Source organism: Scyliorhinus torazame, chromosome 9, assembly GCF_047496885.1.
Source record: "Scyliorhinus torazame isolate Kashiwa2021f chromosome 9, sScyTor2.1, whole genome shotgun sequence".
Taxonomy (NCBI): domain Eukaryota; kingdom Metazoa; phylum Chordata; class Chondrichthyes; order Carcharhiniformes; family Scyliorhinidae; genus Scyliorhinus; species Scyliorhinus torazame.
The window spans coordinates 163,892,918-163,909,425 of record NC_092715.1 but is presented as its reverse complement, the minus strand read 5'-3'; the positions used below and the strand labels follow the sequence as shown (position 1 = coordinate 163,909,425).

General features: G+C 50.6%; 1 protein-coding gene across 5 annotated transcripts in view; it reads right to left on the bottom strand.

Annotated features, from left to right (window-relative positions):
* dapk1 (death-associated protein kinase 1) overlaps nt 1-16,508 on the bottom strand; it is a 310,534-nt gene that overhangs the window by 104,235 nt on the left and 189,791 nt on the right. For all 5 annotated transcript variants that reach the window (XM_072516716.1, XM_072516717.1, XM_072516715.1 and 2 more), the window contains exon 16: nt 5,420-5,617. In XM_072516716.1, coding sequence (XP_072372817.1) covers nt 5,420-5,617 — 198 coding nt within the window. The remainder of the gene's footprint in view (nt 1-5,419; nt 5,618-16,508) is intronic.

Below are 16,508 nucleotides of genomic sequence, written 5' to 3'. Positions count from 1 at the left end.
AAACCGTCCGGCCCCGGTGCCTTCCCCGCCTGCATGCTCCCTATCCCTTTGGCTGGCTCCTCCAGCCCAATCGGGGCCCCCAATCCCGCCACCAGTCCCTCCTCCACCTTCGGAAACCTCAATTGGTCCAGAAAGCGGCCATCCCTCCCTCCTCCAGTGGGGGCTCGGACTGATACAGTTCCTCATAAAAGTCCCTGAAGACCCCATTGATGCCAACCCCACTCCGCACCACACTCCCTCCCCTATCCTTAACTCCCCCGATCTCCCTAGCTGCGTCCCGCTTCCGAAGCTGACGCGCCAGCATCCGACTTGCCTTTTCCCCATACTCATAAATCGCCCCCTGGGCCTTCCTCCACTGCGCCTCCGCCTTCCTGGTGGTCAACAGGTCGAATTCGGCCTGGAGGCTACGCCTCTCCCTCAACAGTCCCTCCTGAGGCACCTCCGCATACCTCCTGTCTACCCTCACCATCTCCCCGCCAGCCTCTCCCTCTCCTCGTGGGCCCTGATGGAGATCAGCTCTCCCCTCACAACCGCCTTCAGTGCCTCCCATACCATTCCCACTCGAACCTCCCCGTTATCGTTGGCCTCCAGCTATCTCTCTCTGCTTCCTCAGACCCGCTCACTCACCTGCTCGTCCGCCAACAGCCCCACCTCCAAGCACCACAACGGGCGCTGGTCCCTCTCCTCCCCCAGCTCTAGGTCTACCCAATGCAGGGCGTGATCTGAAATGGCTATTGCCGAATACTCGGTATCCTCTACTCTCGCTATCAGCGCCCTGCTCATAACAAAAAAGTCGATCCAGGAATAAGCCTTCTGAACATGCGAGAAGAATGAAAATTCCCTAGCCCCTGGCCTTGCAAATCTCCAAGGGTCCATCCCTCCCATCTGGTCCATAAACCCCCTCAGCCCTTTAGCCGCCGCCGGCTTCCTACCCGTCCTAGCCCTGGAGCGATTCAGTGCCGGATCCAACACCCTGTTAAAGTCCCCCTCCATTATCAGGCCCCCCACTTCCAAGTCCGGAATCCGACCCAACATGCGCCGCATAAAACCCGCATCGTCCCAGTTTGGGGCTTACACGTTGACCAGCACCTCCCTCTCTCCCTGCAACTTACCACTTACCATTACGTACCTGCCACCATTGGCTGTCACAATGCTCAACGCCTCGAACGACACCCTCTTTTCCACCAAGATCGCCACCCCGCGATTTTTGGCATCCAGCCCAGAATGAAACACCTGACCTACCCACCCCTTCCTCAATCTTACCTGGTCTGCCACCTTCAGGTGTGTCTCCTGGAGCATGACCACATCCGCCTTCAGCCCCTTCAGGTGCGCGAACACCCGGGCCCGCTTGACCGGCCCGTTCGGTCCCCTTACATTTCAGGTTATCAGCCGGATCAGGGGGCTACCCACCCCCCTCCCCTGCCGACCAGCCATAAGCCCTCCTCAGCCAGCCATGCGCCCCACGCCCGGCCCGTTCCCCACGTCGGCAGACCCCCGCCCCAACCCCCTCTACTGCAGCTCTCCCTTGACCATACCATACCGCCTCAGCCCCGCCCCCTCCAGCCTTCAGCGTGGGAAAAAGCCCGCGCTTTCCACCTACCCAGCCCCGCCACCTCTGACGCAGCTCCTTTTACAGGCCCAGTCCCCTCACCCCCGACTCGGGCCTCACCCTCCCCCACGGGGCCCCATCCCCACTACCGGCCATCCACCCCTACTTCATTTACTTACCCCCCTCCAAACGCCGGGGCTGGTTTAGTACACTGGGCTAAATAGCTGGCTTTTAAAGCAGACCAAGGCAGGCCAGCAGCACAGTTCAATTCCCGTACCAGCCTCCCCGAACAGGCGCCAGAATGTGGCGACTAGGGGCTTTTCACAGTAACTTCATTTAAGCCTACTTGTGACAATAAGCGATTTTCATTTCATTTCATTCAAGAGCCCACCCGACAGACCCAACCAAAACAGTGCCCAACCCACCCATACCGAACCAAAAAGAAACAAGAGCAAAGAACTCCCACACAAAATGTAACACAACAACAGCAATCCCCGACCACCCATCCCGACCCTCGGTTTGTGTCCAGCTTCTTGGCCTGAACAAAGGCCCACGCCTCCTCCGGGGACTCAAAATAGTGGTGCCAGTCCTGGTAGGTGACCCACAGTCACGCCCGGCTGCAGCATGCCAAACTTCACCCCCTTCCTGTGCAGCACTGCCTTCGCCCGGTTGTACCCGGCCCTCTTCTTCGCCATCTCCGCACTCCAGTCCTGATATATTCGAACCTCCGTGTTCTCCCACCAGCTGCTCCTCTCTTTCTTGGCCCACCTGAGCACGCACTCTCGATCAGCGAACCGATGAAACTGCACCAGCACCGCCCGCGGCGGATCGTTAGCCTTGGGCCTCCTCGCCAGCACTCTATGGGTCCCTTCCAGCTCCAGGGGCCCCTGGAAGGACCCCGCTCTCATCAACGAGTTTAACATGGTGACCACATCGGCCCCCACGTCCGACCCCTCCAGCCCCTCCGGGAGGCCCAGGATCCGTAGATTCTTCCGCCTCAACCGATTCTCCATATCCTAGAACCGTTCCTGCCATTTCTTGTGGAGCGCCTCGTGCGCCTCCACCTTTACCGCAAGGCCTAAGATCTCGTCCTCGTTGTTGGAGATCTTTTGTCGGATCTCGCGGATCGCCACCCCCTGGACCGTCTGGGTCTCCAGCAGCTTATCAATTGAAGCCTTCATCAGCTCCAGCAGGTCCGCTTTGATCTCCCTGAAGCAGCGCTGGATAGCCTCCTGCTGCGCCTGTGCCCACTGCATCCATGCTGCCTGGTCCCCGCCCGCCGCCATCTTGCTCTTCTTCCCTCGCACTTTCTTTGGGTTCACCACCACTTTTTTAGTTGCCCCCACTCCTGGTCCAAGCCGTACACTGTTGGGGGAACATTGCAATCTTCTTCCCACACCGGGAAATGTCAAACAAATGCCATTGGGGGCCCTGAAAAGAGCCCAAATGTCCGTTCCAAGCGGGAGCTGCCGAACGTACGACTTAGCTCTGCATAGCCGCAACCGGAAGTCCGTTCAAGAATCCTTTTGACAAACCCGTGACCTCATAAGTGGGGCAGGAATCAAGTTTGCACCATTCAGAATTCTTTAATAGCTCTCACCCATAAGTTACATTCTTTCCCCATATCATGCAACAGTCCTCCCGACTCAGCAGAAGTTGTGCTTCCACAAGCTCAGTTTTGGGCCTAAACATTCACTCAGACCAATTTCACCCAACATGCAGTAGTACACAGTTAGTAAAAGGACGATTCTAACATAGAAAGATGATTCTTGTTCAGAGTCGAGTAGATCTAGGAAATATCCAAACACAATGGCAGACTAACTCCATCAACTCCAGATCTCAAGCAGTCCACAGTTAATGATGCACTTGATGGAAGTTTAAGAAACTTGTCACACAAAGAGCATTCTGAACATGGCAGCTGCTTATGAGGGGACTGCTTATGAGGGAACTAGTCACACCACCAGCACTTGACATCACATTCAGCATTAAATGAAAAAATATTTTAACTGATGTGCCATTTGCGAAAACCATGGGAGTTAATATACAATCAGGGCAATTTGAAGCAAAAGAAGGTCTTGCAAACATATCCCGAGTGTTATTTTAAAAACTTTGCAAAAATAGCATTTTGAAAGCAAACTCAGGCTCAACTTTCAAATAAACAAACAGCCTATTTGTTGAATTCTGTGTCTCTAACCTCCATGCAGAATCTTCATGATTTAACTCCATTAAGGGGAAAGACTGCAAAGCACCCATATTCGCCAATTTCCCTTCCCAATTTACTCCATTTCTTTTTCCTCAGTAAATCTCATTCCTCCAGCCCCTTTACGGATTTCTTCTCTTGCTGGGCCACGGTTCCAAAGCTTTTGCTTTGCTTTCTGCCCAAGTTCCAGCCATCAGCAACAGGAATGCTGGCTGACTTTGCACACCATAACCAGATATGCTGCAACCAATTGTAGCACCACTTACTCCAGCACACGGACCAATGATTAAATTTACACCTTTCTGGTCTGACAGCATGAACTTGCCATTGTTTAAACCAGTTGAGCCTATGCTTACTGTTTAAAAGCAGTGATATTTCATCTGGGCTGTGTCTCCAAAGTCACCTGTTCACGTACCTATCCAGCAAAGGTGAGGTTGGACAGAAATTACCATCGGCCGTCCGTGTGCATATTCACATGTACATTGGGTAGGAGTTAGCAGTCTCATAACAGAACCTGGTCATATCCTCATCTAACTTCTGCTTTGCAAGGATAGCTCACAACCATAGCATGCTTTTATATCTTAAGGGGGCACATGCAAGTTTGGAGGGAAGGAAATATCTTGTAAATGTAATCTAAAATTTGACATGCAATCTTTTCCCTCTTGTTACTGCACTAAACATTGCAAGAATGTGATTTAATTCCTCCATTTGAAACATGGCCAAAAATCTAAAACCTGTCCTTTTTGTTCCTCAGTGGTTTGATGTCCTGTATTTGCTTACTAGTTGTTTGTGGTTTCAAAATCCAACTGTTCCATTTGCCAAACTAAGACTTCTGCAATTTGGAAACCATTTCTCCTTCATTTGGTAATTGTGGCAATTAAAGTCATGTGCTTTCAACCAATACATTTGTGTGGAATAACTCAACAGTTGCAGAAATATCAAACTCAGTGCAGCGTGTTACACTTGCATTACCCATTTTCTGAAAATCTTGCACATTCTCATTCATCACTAAATACTTAATGACGTTAGCAGAAGAGCATCGCCAAAGCATGCTCTTACAATGTCAATTATTCACTTTGGGTTGCAGAAGATCAGCATCTACACACCACTCCATGTATTGTTTTCTTGTTATCTTGCTCTCCTCCTAGCACCAGAATTGTACATTCACTTTTTTGGGCATTTATATTCTGATTCCGGAATGAAAGCCAGATTTAACATTGTAAATATGGGAACCTGCGCCAAGTCTCCAGCAATCCTAACTAAACAAGTGTCAATGTTAACGTGCTTATCTTCCTTAAGCAGGAATCGCTGCTTTAAGTAATCAGAATTGCATCTTAATCATCTGGGAAGAATAGATCTGTTCTCACAGAATGATATCCAACATGGGACATGACTCATGTGCTTAATCCTGCATGTGTCAAGAACACAGCAACGTGACCAATGTTGTAATATCACTTTTGCAAGAACAAATGTAAGCATTATAGGGCTACTGTGGATACTGAGAAAGAGCATTGCAAGGTGCTAGCAGTTACTGGTGGTAATGAGGATCTTTACTGGCTTTACCGCCAAAATAGCAATTACACATAATCAAGGTTCCAATCAACTAGCTCCAAAACCAGCAGAAAAGCCGATAGAAAGACTCATAAACACAGTGCACGTTTAGATCTTACCGTGTCAATTTCATCCACGTTGGCATTATGTTCTATCAGACATTCCACTATATCCACATAGCCTCTTGCTGCTGCAGTCAGCAGGGGAGTCTCTCCTTCTTTATTTTTAACATGAACAGAGCAGTCAGCTTCACAGAGTGCTTTGGCCACAGCATAGTAACCATGCCACGATGCACAATGCAAAGGGGTCTCTTGGTCCTAGAACAATAACAAATACAAAGGGTTACAATTTTAAAAACATGAACAAATTAAGAACAAAAATAAAGTATTAAGAGATAACAAGACTAGAAATCCAACACCAGAGTAACGGGGTAATACAACTGTACAATTGCATGGGACTGCCTAGTACAGGGTCAAAAGCCGAATCTTTACATGGGGCCCCTGCAATGCAATCGGCATCCCTCACTTGTGCAGGAGTTACTGTGCCAACTAATGGCTGGCTGAATGACTGGAAAATTAAAGAGCATGGTAAATCGGCAGCACGGTAGCATTGTGGATAGCACAATTGCTTCACAGCTCCAGGGTCCCAGGTTCGATTCCCGGCTTGGGTCACTGTCTGTGCGGAGTCTGCACATCCTCCCAGTGTGTGCGTGGGTTTCTTCCGGGTGCTCCGGTTTCCTCCCACAGTCCAAAGATGTGCAGGGTTAGGTGGATTGGCCATGATAAATTGCCCTTAGTGTCCAAAATTGCCCTTAGTGTTGGGTGGGGTTACTGGGTTATGGGGATAGGGTGGAAGTGTTGACCTTGGGTAGGGTGCTCTCTCCAAGAGCCGGTGCAGACTCGATGGGCCGAATGGCCTCCTTCTGCACTGTAAATGCTATGATATGATAAACATCTATATAAATTGTCCATTGCATTGTCCCCATGTCTGCGTGGGTCTCAACCCACAACCCAGGGTAGGTGGATTGGCTATGCTAAATTGGCCATTAATTGGAAAAAATAAATTGGCCATTGCATTGAACATCTTCAATACAGTGGGCGAATGGCCTCGTTGTGCCTGACTCGGTGATGAGGCCATTATATCTCACACGAGGCACTCGTTGGGCGAAATCCAGATTTACATATTTATGTGAGCAGTTAGGCTCACTTAAATATGTCAGCATCCAATGCTCCCGAGACCCCGGAACGAACGGCCATGTCTGGGAGACCTCACCATGCCGTTGTTTAGCACTGGTCCACACAAACGTGGACCAGGCATATGGGCACCTGGAGGGTCGCCCAGGCTCCAGGTGGTCGGGCTCTGGGCAGGGTGGTACCTGACACTCCCACTCTAGCTGGGTGCTGCCAGGGTGTTCAGGTGGCATTGCCAGGAGCATTGCCAGGCTGGCAGTGCCAAGGTGCCAGGTTGCCTGTGGCAGGGATTGGGCACAGGGGTGCCCTGCTCTCATGGGGTGGGGGGAGGCAGGGCTCGAGGATCCCCAACAGGCAAGTTGGGGTATGTTGGGTAGGTCTGGAAGCCACGGTGGGGAGTCCAAGGGGGGTAGTGGAATCAGGGCGGCATTTAAAAATGAGGTAAGTGCAGTCTCAGTGGGTGTTCCTCGCCGAGGTAAAAAAAAAGAAAGAGTAATGTTGGATAGCGGGGTCGTTTTCCGCACCCGCCCACTAAACATGCCCACAACAGGACTCTTTCCCCCCCCCCCCCCCCGTTAAATCGCGCCCTATTGCAAGTTTATTAATCTTATCAAAGTATTGGTATGGAAAATTCCATGATGCAATGAATCAAAGTTGTAGACAGAACGGTACTTGCCAACTGTGAGAATGGAGCCAAGTTATAAACAGATCATATCTAAATAGCAGAAATAACTGAGTACTTCAAGTACCAATACACGCACAGAAATAAACAGATTAAAGCAACTATAGCCCAGATTTTGTGATCAGCAAAATGATGGCATTCGTCACTGACCCTGAAGGAAGCTGCTCATAAAGATCTCGTGTGGATTTCCCCTTTTTTAATATGACTTTTTTCAAGGGGCTCTCCAGGCATCCAGCAATGATGTCATCAAACAAGGTAAGCAACCAATCGCTTTGAAGTGTCCTCAGACAGCAAATTAGGAAGTAAAATGCACTGATCTCATTCACATTTAATTAAAATTTACAGAGAACAAAATAAATTGTTACATGCACATGGGATTAAGGTATAAACTGAAATATCATATACTTTTAAAAAGATATTAAGAATTTGGAATTCACTATAATTTTCCACAAATAAAAAAACGTTGTTCTGGGTTGGTGAGGCTGTTGGCAGAATTATGAATTCAGTTCTGTTTCATGGAACTGGCCAGTCTGACTGGCTGATGAATTGTTTTTAAAAAAAAATATTTTATTGAAGCATTTATATATTTACACATCAAACACAACCACAAAACAGAACAAGCCAACAGGGCTGCAAATAACCAAACCAACGAGATACCTAACTCATACCATATGGACATGATTTGCGGGCCCAACTGTACAACGCTCACACTATCTTCCACCCCGTCCAAAAACTTGTTCATCCTGGCCAGTCACATGCACCCTTTGAACCACTTTATACTGAATAAGGCAAAACCTAGCGCACGACGAGGATGCATTCACTCTCCTCAAAGCCTCCCCCCCCCCCGCAGCCCAGCCTCCAACTCCCTTCCCAACTCTTCCTCCCACTTACTCTTCACTACTCCTATCGGGGCTCCCCCCCAATCCATCAACTACTTGTAAATTTCTGACACTTTACCCTCCCCTACCCCTGTTCTTTATACCACTTTGTTCCGCAGCCCATAGGGCGGCACGTGAGGAAAGGACGGTACCTGCTTCCGGACAAAATCCCTCACCTGCAAGAATCAGAACCCACTCCCGCTGGGCAACTCAAACTCCTCCACCAACCCCTTCAAGTTCGAGAAGATGCACCCTACGAATAGATCCCCAAACCGCTCAAACCCCGCCCGTTGTCAGCCCCAAAAGCCCCCGCAGATCAGTGCTGAAACGGAGGCCCTCCAGCCTCAGGTGCTGCCGCCACTCTCCCCACATCCTCAGGGCTGCCACCACTACTGGGCTTGTTGAGTACTTGGCCGTTGAGAAGGGTAAAGGGACCGTCAACAGTACACCCAAAGTCGAGTCTTCACAAGAGGCTGCCTCCATCCATTCCCATACCGACCCCGCCCCCACTACCCACTTCCTCACCATGGCTATATTCGCTACCCAATGGTAGTTCATTTAATTTGGAAGAGCTAACCTGCACCTGCACCCCCCGTCGGCCCCGCTCCAGCAGCACCTTCTTCACCCGCGGGGCTTTACCTGCCTAAACAAACTCCAAATCAGCACATTCACCGCCCTGAAAAAGCCTTATGAATGAAGATCGGGAGCCTCTGGAACACAAACAAGAACCTCGGGAGAACCATCATCTTCACTGACTGCACCCATCCCGCCAGTAACAGTGGGAGCACATCCCATTTCCTAAAATCCCCCCTCATCTGTCCACCAAACGAGCCAAATTCAGCTTGTGCAGCTGCTCCCAACTCTGCACCATCAGAATACGCAGATATCGAAAGTTCCCGCCCCCTCATTGCTCTAAACGGCAACTCCCCCAGACTCTTCTCCTGCCCCCTCGCTTGAATCAGAAAAACCTCGCTCTTCCCCATATTCAATTTGAACCCCGAGAACTGGCAGAATTCCTCCAATATACTCATAATTGCCCCAATACCTTCAAACGGGTTCGAAAAGTAAAGCAGCAAATCGTCTGCATACAGTGAAACCTATGCCCCCCCCCCCCCACCCCCCCGCTTACTACCCCCTGCCTGTCCCTTGACGCTCTCAGCGCCATTGCCTTAGAGCCAAGGCACAGAGCAATGGTGAGAGTGGACATCCCTGCCTCGTTCCACGGTGCAACCGGAAATACTCCGAACTCACCCAGTTCGGATGAATTGATTTAATTTACAAAACCTTGTAATGCCGTTTACGAAGCACAGATTCACCATTTTCAGAAGTCGTACAGTATATTTGATTGCTTTTAAATAGATGCCAAAACGCTCCTAAATCACACAATGGAACGATCAACCCGAGCATTGGTTTTCACAGTGGGTTGTTGTGTTGGAGGAATTCTGGGTAGATCCGCTAAGATGAGCTGCAAAGGCCCAGATCTCCCATCTGTATCCAATGGTGATAATGCATGTTACATTTCTGATGTATTTTCAAAGAATGAGCACACCCAGTGACTGAACTAGTAGCTGCAAGCAGTTATGCGAGGCTCGAGAGTTCCAGGTTGGATTCTGGCTCTGTTCAGGTAGCTGATCTCAGCCAAGACCAGTGCTACGGGAAGAACATTATCACCCAGAATCTTCTAGTGATCCTTTCTCATATGTTTGGATATTTGCACCTTCTTTCTGGGGGCTGGTTTAGCTCAGTTGGCTGGACAGCTGGTTCCTGATGCAGAGTGAGGCCAACAGCACGGGGTCAATTCCCACTACCAGCTGAGGTTATTCATGAAGGTCCTGCCTTCTCTACCCCTCGCCTGAAGTGTAATAATCCTCAAGTTAAATCACCTATGGTCAATCCGGACTATGGCGTCTTTACTTTATTGCAAGGGACAGAATTAGGCTTGGGTGTGATGGCCAACAGACTGCTGACAGATGTTAAGGGGGTTGCACACAAATACACCATTCCTGAAAAGTACCATTATCAGCACCAAGAGTAAATTAGGGGGAGGAAACAACCTCCAATAAGAACATTCATTTACACCGTCACTGAATGCTGAATGTCACTGAAAAATTCCTGCAAGATTACTTAATCTGCTCTTACATACCTGAGCTGCAACTGCTCATGAATAGTATGACTGTGAACTCTGGAACTGCAATAGCCAGGTACACAGCCTTTATGCTCTGTTAAATGTTCCATAAATGTCCAGGACCTTTGCTAACATTTATCATTCTTTATTTTATAATCCGTACTGGCTAAATCTGCATTGCTCAAACACAATCGGTGGATGTCTTTATGGTTACAGGCAAATGAAATACCACTTTTAGAGGGTTACGTCCCCTTACTGATATCGCTGTGCTTTTAACAGGATTGGTTGACGTAAGTATATAAGCATACATGAATCATCGATTGGCAGTAGTTTGAACAGAAACTAATTTTGTACTATTTCTATAAAACGCCAACCACCGTTTGTCATTTATAATGTCTCGTTTTGACACTGAACACTTCATTGTTGTTGGAAATTTCAGACAATTTTCTCATTGAGAATACTCTGCCTAGGGGCGGCACTGTGGCACAGTGGTTAGCACAGCTGCTTCACGGCGCTGAGGACCCGGGTTCGATCTCAGCCCTGGGTCACTGCTCGTGTGGAGTTTGCATATTCTCCCCGTGTCTGCGTGGGTCTCACCCCCACAACCCAAAAAGATGTGCAGGATAGGTGGATTGGCCACGCTAAATTGCACCTAAATTGGAAAAAAAAATTGGATGCTCTAAATGTATAAAAAAAAGAGAGAATACTCTGCCTAGATATATGGAAAGTTCCCAGGATGTTCTGCATTCGTTCTTCCAGAAAACTACCGCCTTTGGTTTAATCCCTCTCTTGTGTAGTACACCCAAGATTGAGAACATGTGTAGGGAATCATGGGTGTGACTAAGTTTCCTACCATTCAACGCTAGAACACAGTGAAATGCCCTCATTTAGTGTTTCTGCAGCAGAAACTGTACCGCATACAGAAAAACATTACATAGATACACAACCGAGGATGGTGGGGTCTGGAACTCACTGCCTGAAAAGGGCGGTAGAAGCCCTCATTGCATTTGGTATGGTATACCCGGCGAAGCTGAGGGTGACGTATGAGGCCAAAGACTTTTATTTCGAGACAGCGGAGGCGGTTGAGGCGTTCGTGAGGTCAGAAGGCTTGGGACAGATGTGAGGAGCAGAGCTGGAAGAGAGACTCTGGTCTGTGATTGGGGAGCTGGAAAATGTATAAATGCTATGGGCACTATTCTCCCCCCCCCCACGCCGGGTGGGAGAATCGCCGGGGCGGCGCGCGAATCGTGCCACGCCGCCCCCACCCCCTCACGCGATTCTCCCACCCCCCGGAAACCAGCGGCGCGCGATTCGCACCGGGCCGCTCGGAGAACCGGCGAGCGGCGATTCTCCGGCCCAGATGGGCCGAGCGGCCGCTACGACACGACAGGTTCCCAACGGCACCGTCCACCCCTGGTCGCTGCCGGCGGGAACTCTGCGGGAACGCTGGGGGGGGGGGGGGGGGGGGGGGGGGGGGCGGCGGCCTGTGGGGGAAGGAGGGGGGCTCCTTCATCGGGGTGGCCTTCGATGGGGTCTGGCCCGCGATCGGGGCCCACCGATCGACGGGCCGGCCTCCACCTCCCCCCCCCTCCGGGCCTACCTCCTTCCGCGCGCAGCCCCAGAACACCGCCGCCATGTTAATGAGGGGCCGACGTGCATAAGACGTTCCCCGCGTATGCGTAGGATGGCGTGGCCCAACTGCGCATGCGCAGGATTGAGCTGCCCTGACTGCGCATGCGCAGGTTGGCGCCGTGCCCATTTGGCGCCGTGCAAGGACGCTGGAGCGGCGTGAACCACTCCAGCGCCCTGCTGGCCCCCTATGGGGGCCAGAATAGGTCGTGCCCAGGCCCTGTTCGCGCCGTCGTGAAATGCGACGGCGTTCACGACGGCGTGACCACTTGCACTCTATATCGGAGAATTGCCCTCTATAACTTTCTTTTTACTGACGTGTTTTGTAATTTACTTCACTTCACATTGTTATAGAGTTCAAGTTATTGGTTGGGTTGATTGGCATTCTGTGTTGCGACGGCTATATCTTATTTTAGTGAATGGTATGGGTTGGATTGTTGTTTTTGTTTTTTCTTTCTCTGGGACTGGGTGGGAGGGGACGGTATGCCTTGGCGGGGGGAGCCACCCGCGCTAGCTAACTAAAGTCAGCTAGTGAACGGAGGGGAGGTGAGAGGAGGGCTGCGGACATTGGAGCCTGGTTAGCAAGTTTTACATAGAACATTACAGCGCAGTACAGGCCCTTCGGCCCTCGATGTTGCGCCGACCTGTGAAACCACTCTAAAGCCCATCATAGGATGGGCCTACGAGGCGAGCGAGGGGGGGGTTGATGCTGGGAGATGTTTTTTCGGGAGGAAATGTAGGGGGGGTGGTTTGGGAGGTGGGGGGGTGGGAAGGGGTTCAATGTTAATAATGGATAGGGGCGGGTCAGGCTCATGGGGCAGGGCCCAGTGGTATGATGATGGTGATAAGAAGGTTGGGGGTGGTGAGAGACCCCCAGTTAGCATAGTGTGGGGGTTAGGAGGTCCAGTCAAGAGGTCAAGGGTGCTTGCGCATCTTAAAAGTTTGAAAGCTGATGTAGCAATGCTGCAGGAGGCTCACTTGAGGGTGAAGGACCAGGTGAGACTTCAAAAGGGTTGAGTTAGTCAGGTGTTTCACTCTGGATTTGACGGAAGGGCTCGAGGGGAAGCGGTAATGGTCAGCAAAAGAGTACGCTTCCAGATGGAGAAGGTGGTGACAGATCAGGGTGTTTAGATATGCGATTGTGACAGGGGCGCTGGAGGGGATGTTAGTGGCGCTGTTAAGTGTATACGGTCCCAATTGGGACGATGTGGGCTTCGCAAAGAAGGTGTTTGGACACACACACGAACTGATAGTGGCAGGTCACGGCCGCGCTCGCTTGTCCCATCGGGGGAGGGGGGGGGGGGGGGCAAATGCGTTGACTGGGCTAATAATGGAAATGGGAGGGGTGAACCCTTGGAGGTTTCTGCACCTGAGGGAACAGGAGTACTCGTTTTTCTCAGCAGTCCATAAGGTATACTTGTGGATGGACTATTTTGTGGTGGGGAAGGCTTTGCTGGCTGGGGTTAAGGGATTGGAATACTCGGCAATTGCAGTGTCAGATCATGCTCCGCATTGGGTGGATATGGTACTGGAGAAGGGGGTAGCGCAGAGGCCGGGGTGGAAATTAGATGTGGGACTTTTGGGGGACCAAGGGTTCTGTGACAAAATTGAAAAGGTAATTGAGGAATATGTAGGTTTCAACTGTACGGGTGAGGTGCCGGAGGCAGTTGTCTGGGAGGCTCTAAAGGCGGTGGTGAGGGGTGAGGTGATTTTGTTTAAGGCCAGGGTGGACAAAGAGAGGCTGGAGCGGCAGAGGGTAATAGATGAGATGTTGGAGGTAGATAGGAGTTATGCAGAAGATGGGGCCCCAGCAAAGTTGGAAAAGAGGAAGGAACTACAGGTCAGCTCCGGAGGGAGGCAGCGGCAAGGGAAATTCTTCAGGTGAAGGATAGGGCAGGGAAGTTGGTGGTGGCTCCAGTGCTGATTAACAAGGTTTTTGAGGAGTTTTATGAGACGTTGTACAAGTCAGAGCCACTCGGAGGAGACCGTGAGATGCAGGAATTTCTCGATGGGTTGGAGTACCCGAGGCTAGGGGAGGGGGACAGGGCTACATTAGAAGGAGCAATAGTGGAGCAGGAGATAAAGGATGCGATTGGGAGGATGCAGTCGGGGAAGGTGGCAGGGCCGGATGGGTTTCCGGTGGAATATTATAAAAAATTCAAGGATACAGTGGCACCCCTGATAGTGGGGATGTTTGAAGAGGCGATAGGGAAGAGGGCGTTGCTACAAACTTTGGGGCAGACATCGATTTCCCTGTTGCTAAAAAAAGTGTGGGTCGTATAGGCCCATATCACTTCTGAATGTGGCCGCAAAAGTATTGGCGAAGGTACTGGCGGGTAGGCTGGAGGAGTGCCTCCCGAAGGTGATAGGTGAAGATCAGACGGGGTTTGTGAGAGGGAGGCAGCTCTTTTCAAACGTAAGAAGGGTATTGAACGTTGTTATGGCACCGGCGGAGGGGAAGGAAACAGAGGTGGTTGTGGCATTGGATGCTGAGAAGGCACTTGGTAGAATGGGGGTACTTGATGGCAGTTCTGGAGCGGTTTGGGATTGGACCAAGATTTGTGAACTGCGTAAAGCGACGATATAAGGAACTGAGGGCAATTGTCCGCACAAACAACATCAGCTCGAGATACTTTTCTCTCCACCGTGGGACTAGGCAGGGATGTCCTATGTCCCCCCTGCTGTTTGCACTCGCGATTGAGCCGTTGGCCATCGCATTAAGAAATAGAAAGGAATAGTGCGGGGGGGCATAGAGCATAGGGTGTCCTTGTATGCCGATGACTTGCTGTTATACGTGTCGGAACCGAGTGTGTCGATAAGGGGAATATTGGAGCTGCTTAGAGTGTTTGGGTCTTTCTCGGGGTACAAACTAAATCTTGACAAGAGTGAGTATTTTGTGGTGTTTCGGCCGGGCTGCCATTCCGTATTTAGGTACCTGGGGGTGCAGGTTGCCGGGGGGGGGGGGGGGGGGGGGCTCCGCAGGTACAACATTTCTAGTTTGGTGGGGAGAGTGAAAGCTGATCTGGCAAGGTGGGATGGTCTCCCTCTGTCACTGGCGGGTCGGGTACAGGCAGTTAAAATGAACACGTTGCCGCGATTCCTGTTTATTTTTCAATACCTGCCGATTTTCGTGCCAAAGGCTTTTTTCAGAGAGATTGAGGGAAGGATTATGTCATTCATATGGGGAGGGAAGGTGGCCAGAGTTAGAAAGGTGCTGCTACAGAGGGGACGGCAGGCAGGGGGTTTGGGTCTTCCGAACCTGATATATTACTACTGGGCGGCGAATGTGGAGAAGGTGTGGAGTTGGGTCAAAGGGGTTGATTCCCAGTGGGTCAGAATGGAGGAGAGTTTGTGCAGGGGGTCGGGATTGAAAACACTAGCAACAGCGCCGCTCCAGATAGCCCCGGGAAGTACTCAGCGAGTCCGGTAATAATAGCTTCATTGAGAATTTGGAGGCAGTTTCGCCAACACTTCGGGTTGGGGCAGGGTCAAGGGAAATGCCGATTCGGGGGAACCACAGATTTGAGCCAGGGAGGTGGGATGGAAATTTTCGGAAATGGAAGGAGAAGAAGATTAAGACACTAAAAGATTTGTTTCTTATGGGTCGGTTTGCAGGACTGAAGGAGCTGGAAGCGAAGTATGGGCTGGAGCAGGGGGAAATGTTTAGATACATTCAGGTTTGAGATTTTACCAGAAAGGAGGTACAGAGCTTCCCGGTGGAGCCGGCCTCCACATTGCTGCAGGAGGTGCTGACGACAGGGGGACTGGAGAAGGGGGTAGTGTTGGCGGTTTACGGAGCTATTTTGGAAGAGGAGAAGGCACCACTGAAAGGGATCAAAGCAAAGTGGGAGAAAGAGTTGGGAGGGGTGGGGTTCTGGTGTGAGGTGCTCCGGAGAGTGAATGCCTCCACCTCGTGCACGAGATTGGGGCTGATACAGCTAAAGGTGGTATACAGATCACACCTGCGATCTGTATACCACCTGTGATGAGCCGATTCTTTGAAGGAGTAGAAGATGTGTGTGAATGTTGCGGGGGGGGGGGCAGGGGGGCTAATCACGTTCATATGTTTTGGTCCTGTCCAAAGCTAGAGGATTACTGGAAGGAGGTTTTTAGGGTCATTTCTAAAGTGGTGCACGCGAAACTGGACCCGGGCCCCCGGGTGGCCATATTCGGGGTGTCGGACCAGCCAGGGTTGGAAACGGGTGCAAAGAAGGCAGATGTTGTAGCCTTCGCCTCGTTGATCACCCGAAGGCGGATCCGGATAGGTTGGAGAGCAGCCTCTCCACCCTGTGCCCTGGCGTGGCGGGGGGTCCTGCTGGAATTCTTGACTCTTGAGAAGGTTAAGTTTGAACTGAGGGGAAGGATGGAGGGGTTCTACAATTCATGGGCATTATTCATTATGCACTTTCAAGAACTGGATAACATCGAACATTAGTTGGGGCGGGTGGGTGGGAGGGTTGGGGGGCTGTGTGTGTTAATGGCGACTATGGCTGATCCCCAATTCCTTTTTGTCATTTGTTTGTGTGAACATGAGGGCTACTGTTTGGGGTTTGGTGGGAGGATGGGATCGTTGTTATTGATATGGGGATTGACATATTTGTTACTGATTATTGTTGGTGGGTGTAAATTTGGGAGAAAATGTGAAAAAGGAGGAGAATAAAAAAATTTTTTTTAAAAAAGCCCTCATTGCACTTAAAAAAACAA